A 5,151-nucleotide genomic window follows, 5' to 3' on the forward strand; every position below is an offset into this window, starting at 1 on the left:
ATTACAGGCATGTAAGAGTTTGCTATACTGGCTTACATTAACTCCCAGGAGGTTTATTTCCCAAGCACCTGCTACATTTAGGACAAAGAGCTGACTAAGATTTACAGAAGTTGTGAATTTCTCGAAAATGCCCGTGTCCGTCACATCGACACGGAGTGTGTTAACCCTGGGGCGGTGAGGACAAACGACAACGCAGGTGGCAGTTTCCCACATTGCTCAGCGGGCCACGCCAACCACAGATTGAACGCAGGCGTATCTACAGTGTGTCCACAACAGTTGCACAACCACCCACTTACTGTGCATGTGAACTAGTATAAATCAGGGAGAGCAACAACACAGTAGCACACATTTGGAGCTTGGAGCTGAAGGTTTTCACGGCTCAGGATGGAAACAGGCGGCTGGAAACGGACGCTGGCTCTGGTTATGGTGTTGGTCGGCACGTATGCAGAAGGTAATGACATTTGTTTTAGTCTTTACCAGTTTTGTTAGATGCATTGAATCAGTGGTGTGGTCTAATGTATTGTAGTGGGTATACTGTGTACTGTATATGTATGGGCTTATATATATGACAACTTCATTTACTGCATTCTGATACACTTTTATGCACCAATATATGGTTGAAATCCCTTTATTTAGCCTGATGTGAAGAAGAAAAACACAGATGACAGTTCAAAATATATCAAACATATAATGCAAAGTATGTTGTTGTGTCATTGGGCATTTTTAAGAGGGTATATGGAAATCCTGGAGCTTTCTTAGTGGGTATACTGCGTATAGCTGCGTATCACGAGTACACCACTGCATTGAATGTATTTGCAGTAAATGTGTTCAGGTTTTTTGGAGTGACAGCAACTGTATTGACTTCAGTACATTTATGTTTCTTGACACATCTTCAGCTGAGATTCTTTATTGTGGGACTACTTGGCAAATCTTTGTGGCAAAATAAATAAATACTTGGGGAATCGCCCATCCTGCTTTTTGATTTCAAAAGTCGAAAAATCAGAAAGCTCATTTTGATCGATTCCTGATGTGAAATTGGAATTGTGCAACGCATTGTCAAGGCAGTTCGTGAAATGGTCACATCATTTAATCTATTTACATCATTTGTGTAAACAAACACGTTTTTCTCGTTTTTTTCGTGATGGTCAACAATTGCAATCCTGTGTTGTTTGACCCACCCGGAACCAACCTCCCTATACGGATTTTCGGGCTTTCATAGTACTCGCTACCGTAGTTGCTCTTAGTGCTACGTCATCTTCTCATTTCGTGCTGTGATCACGAAAGATGCTTCCCATTGAAATATAAATCAAATAGATTACGTTATGTGACCATTTCACGAACTGCCGTGAGACTGGGTTGAATTGTGACCCCCCTAGTAGTAACTATTGTTTTCTATTTTGGGCTGTCCTCGACTAAACAAAGTGGACTAATACTCTTATGATTTTGTCCGCTAATCGATTGGTTGATTTAATCGACAGATCTGTGAAGTTTTTAGGTTTTTTTTACGGCCTTTAAATGATAGGATAGCTTAAAGACAGGAAAGGGGAGTGAGAGGGGGGACCACATGCAGAAAGGGCTGTGAGTAGGATTTGAACCCGGGCCATTGGATAGGACTCTGCCTACATGGGGCGCACACACTGGGTGAGCTATACTTTTTTGTAAATAAATGCATTGTGCCTCTAATGCCGATGCTTTTCAAGAGGTTCCACTGTCGCTAGTCTCGCATTGCCAGACCTTCCTCCACAGCGCTGCGGAGGAGGGTCTGACTAGTCCACACAGCATTCTGGGATGGGAGTAAAACGTGCTCTGGTTTATTGGCATTTCTTTAAACCAATCACAATCGTCGTGGGCGGGGCTAAGCTCCGGACGGAGCCACGGTGCCTCTGCTAAATAGTCTCAGGAAGGAACTTGTTTTGGTGGAACATGTGGACGTTCAAAAGTAGTTTTAGTCGTGCAACAGAAAGCTCAGATTGGACAGATAGTCTAGCTAGCTGTCTGGATTTACCCTGCAGAGATCTGAGGAGCAGTTAACCATAGTCCTCAGAAATAAAACTATTGGAATACCTGCAGAACAGGGACATGGAAGTAGTTCTTTTGGAGATTAGGGTGAACTAGTGTGTGTTGTAGCAGTGTTTTGCCATTGAGAACGAGCTAGCATGCTAACGGTTAGCCCCCTAGCCCCCTCGTCTCGGCTAGTGACGTAGAAAGCCGTGCAGATGTTGACCAGCTGACCTGGAGACTGAAGACAGGACACATTCAGAAACCGTATCTCACTCAGAACAGCATGGAGGGTTTTTTCAAAGTTTGTATAAAGCACCAGAGACACCCCCAAATCCCAGAAAAAGTGATTATTTTTCATAATGTGGGCACTTTAAGGCTGAAGTTGTGTTGGGCTGAAGAGATGGTCTTTTTCTGAATGACATTCATATGTTTCCTGTTCTCGTCTCCAGCTTTATTTTCCAGACACATGGATGACTTCATCGAGGCAGTGAAGCAGGTGGAGGACAGGTCACCGGGGTCAGAGCTGCTTGTCGTGTTGAGGACGCTCCGCCAGGTGGCTGGCCTCGACGACGCATTCATTCAGCACTTCCTCGGTAACCCCGATTCGGGCCGTCCTGAAATGAACCCGAGCCTCTCTGCTTACATCAGCAAGGCTGTGCCTCACAGAGTGACTGAAAGTTCAGAAGAGGAAGGTGTGGTTCTGACTTCAGATGGCACCACTGTTGCCCTGGCCCCGCTCCTTCTGGGCATCGAGGCGGGCTTGCACCCCAAGACTGCGGGCCATGTGCGCAGCCTGTACCAGCTCACTCTTGCCAAAGATCTGGAAAGCGCTGCTGTCACCCATCGTCTGGGACCGGACGGCTGCTGGGACAGCGTCACCTCCCCGCAGGTCTTCACCCTCCTGGACAGCCCGTCTGTTCTCACCACCGCTCAGGTCAACGGCGGCATGGATGGCATTCTTTTAAGCATGGAGGTCTCTGCCAAATCCCGACATCCCATGAAGCTCAGCAGCCTGCTGACAGAGTACTACAGCCGCAAGCTGGGGAGCGAAGGACTGGACGACGCCCCGCCAATCATCAGCAGGCGTCGCAGGGAGAACTTTAAAGGGCTGCTCGTTCCTCAAATACTGGAGAGACAGTTGGTGAAATCCGTGGAGCTGCAGCGGAGACTGAAGGAACGCCCGAAGATGGCCGTGAAGACGAGGAAGCAGCTGAGGGCTGTGGTGAAAGAGAGAATCAAAGAGTTTGTCCATAAGTACATGGGTGAGCACCAGACCCAACCACAGGGGAAGTGAAAGAGTCTTGATTATTATCCATTTACAGTAGTCTCTCATTTGAAGACATGTGAGGATGACATCTTGGGCTTTGGGAAACACTGGCTGCGTGGCGTGAGCGTCTCAGGCCGCACCAAAAACGCGTGCATGCTAGAAATAGCTATTTTTCACGCAACACGCAAGCGTGTTGGAAACGTTTCCAGGCAACATAGAATAGGAAAAGATGTTAATATGTTATTTAGACACAAATACATTTAATAAATGACATGTTGATGTTTGAAAGTCTCGAGGTTTTGATATAAATGTAATCTAAAAAAAGCCACACAGCTGACACACAACAGAAACGCCACGCTCATGCCACGCTCACGCCACGCTCACGCCACGCAGCCAGTATATGGCCGGCCTTAGCCTCGCTTCGTCAGACCTTCCTGCACAGCGCTGTGGAGGAAGGTCTGGCTACACCACAGATGCATTCTGGGATAGGAGAAAGAAAACGCTCTGGGATTGTTTGCATTTCTTTAAACCAATCATATTCGTCTTGGACTATCTGTCCAATCTGAGTTTTCTGTTGCACGACTAAAACTACTTTTGAACGTCCACCAAAACAAGCTCCTTCCTGAGACTATTTAGCAGAGGCACCGTGGTTCCATCCGGAGCTTAGCCCCGCCCACGACGATTGTGATTGGTTTAAAGAAATGCCAATAAACCAGAGCAGGTTTTACTCCCATCCAGGAATGCTGGATGGACTAGTCAGACCCTCCTCTGCAGCGTCTGGCAATGCAAAACTAAACATTATGAATCTGTTTCAGATTGCCCCCCCATCATCCCTCGCTGTATGTGGGGTGCAGAGCCGTACAGAGGAACCCCCACCAACCTGTCCCTCCCTCTCTCCTTCATGTACATCCACCACACTCACACGCCGAGCCAGCCCTGTCTCACCTTCCAGAAGTGCTCGGCAGACATGCGCTCCATGCAGCGCTTCCATCAGGACGACAGAGGCTGGGACGACATCGGATACAGGTACGAGCTGCCAGGGTTTAGGTCTCGGCTTAAATACATTTTCAAGAGTTATCTCAGGACACTTTACAGATAGAGTAGGTCTAGACCACACTCTATAGTTTACAAAGACCTAACAATTCCAGTAATTCCCCCAAGAACAAGCATTACGTGCGACAGTGGCGCTGTACATTTAGCATCAAACTTACAAACAAGGTTATTATGGGTTTTTGCTTTTCAATCAGTTCTTATTTCATTTTAGTTTAGTTTGAGTTAGTCTGTATCCATGACATTTCATTTACGGGACCACCCACGGTGCCGCCCACATGGGTGGTGATGGAGCAGTGGATATGACCCATGCCTTTGGTGTGGGAGATCTGGGTTTGATTCCTACTGTGATACATCAACCAATGGCCCAATCCCAAAGTCCAGACTCACGGACTTTTGGTGCGCGTTCTCGCAGAATTCCTAAGGGCTTAGGGTTGTCCCAATGTCGAATGTCAAAGGGCGTGAGGGTTTGAGTACACACTTACTGAGCCCTTTCCGTGAGTCTGCATCGATGCAGACTTCACCAAAGGGAATTACCCACAGTTCAAAGCGTTGTGACGTTTACCGCGGAGACCGTAGGGACATCTGGGAATTACAAAAGGTAAACAGCACGACCACGACCACGGAGCAGACCAGCCTGTTCAGCTCGGAAAACAAGAGGTTGAAAACGTGGAATCAGGCCGCCGTCTCCTGGGCCTCGGCCGTGTGGGAAGCTACAAACTTCAAATGAAAATTCCCAAACCGGCAAGTGTCAGCAACATCTTTGTTATTAGACGCCAAGGTAACATGTGATCTGGTGAAGTGCTGTCCCAATCCCATTTCTACCAATCTGA

The 5,151-nt window shown here is 47.3% G+C and overlaps 1 protein-coding gene across 1 annotated transcript in view; it reads left to right on the forward strand.

Annotated features, from left to right (window-relative positions):
* pglyrp6 (peptidoglycan recognition protein 6) overlaps positions 1–5,151 on the forward strand; it is a 7,737-nt gene continuing 2,586 nt past the window's right edge. The window contains exons 1-3 of the mRNA XM_078269985.1: positions 1–451; positions 2,451–3,263; positions 4,084–4,294. Coding sequence (XP_078126111.1) covers positions 385–451; positions 2,451–3,263; positions 4,084–4,294 — 1,091 coding nt within the window. The 5' untranslated portion in view covers positions 1–384. The remainder of the gene's footprint in view (positions 452–2,450; positions 3,264–4,083; positions 4,295–5,151) is intronic.

This window comes from Sander vitreus, chromosome 15 (assembly GCF_031162955.1).
Source record: "Sander vitreus isolate 19-12246 chromosome 15, sanVit1, whole genome shotgun sequence".
Classification (NCBI taxonomy): domain Eukaryota; kingdom Metazoa; phylum Chordata; class Actinopteri; order Perciformes; family Percidae; genus Sander; species Sander vitreus.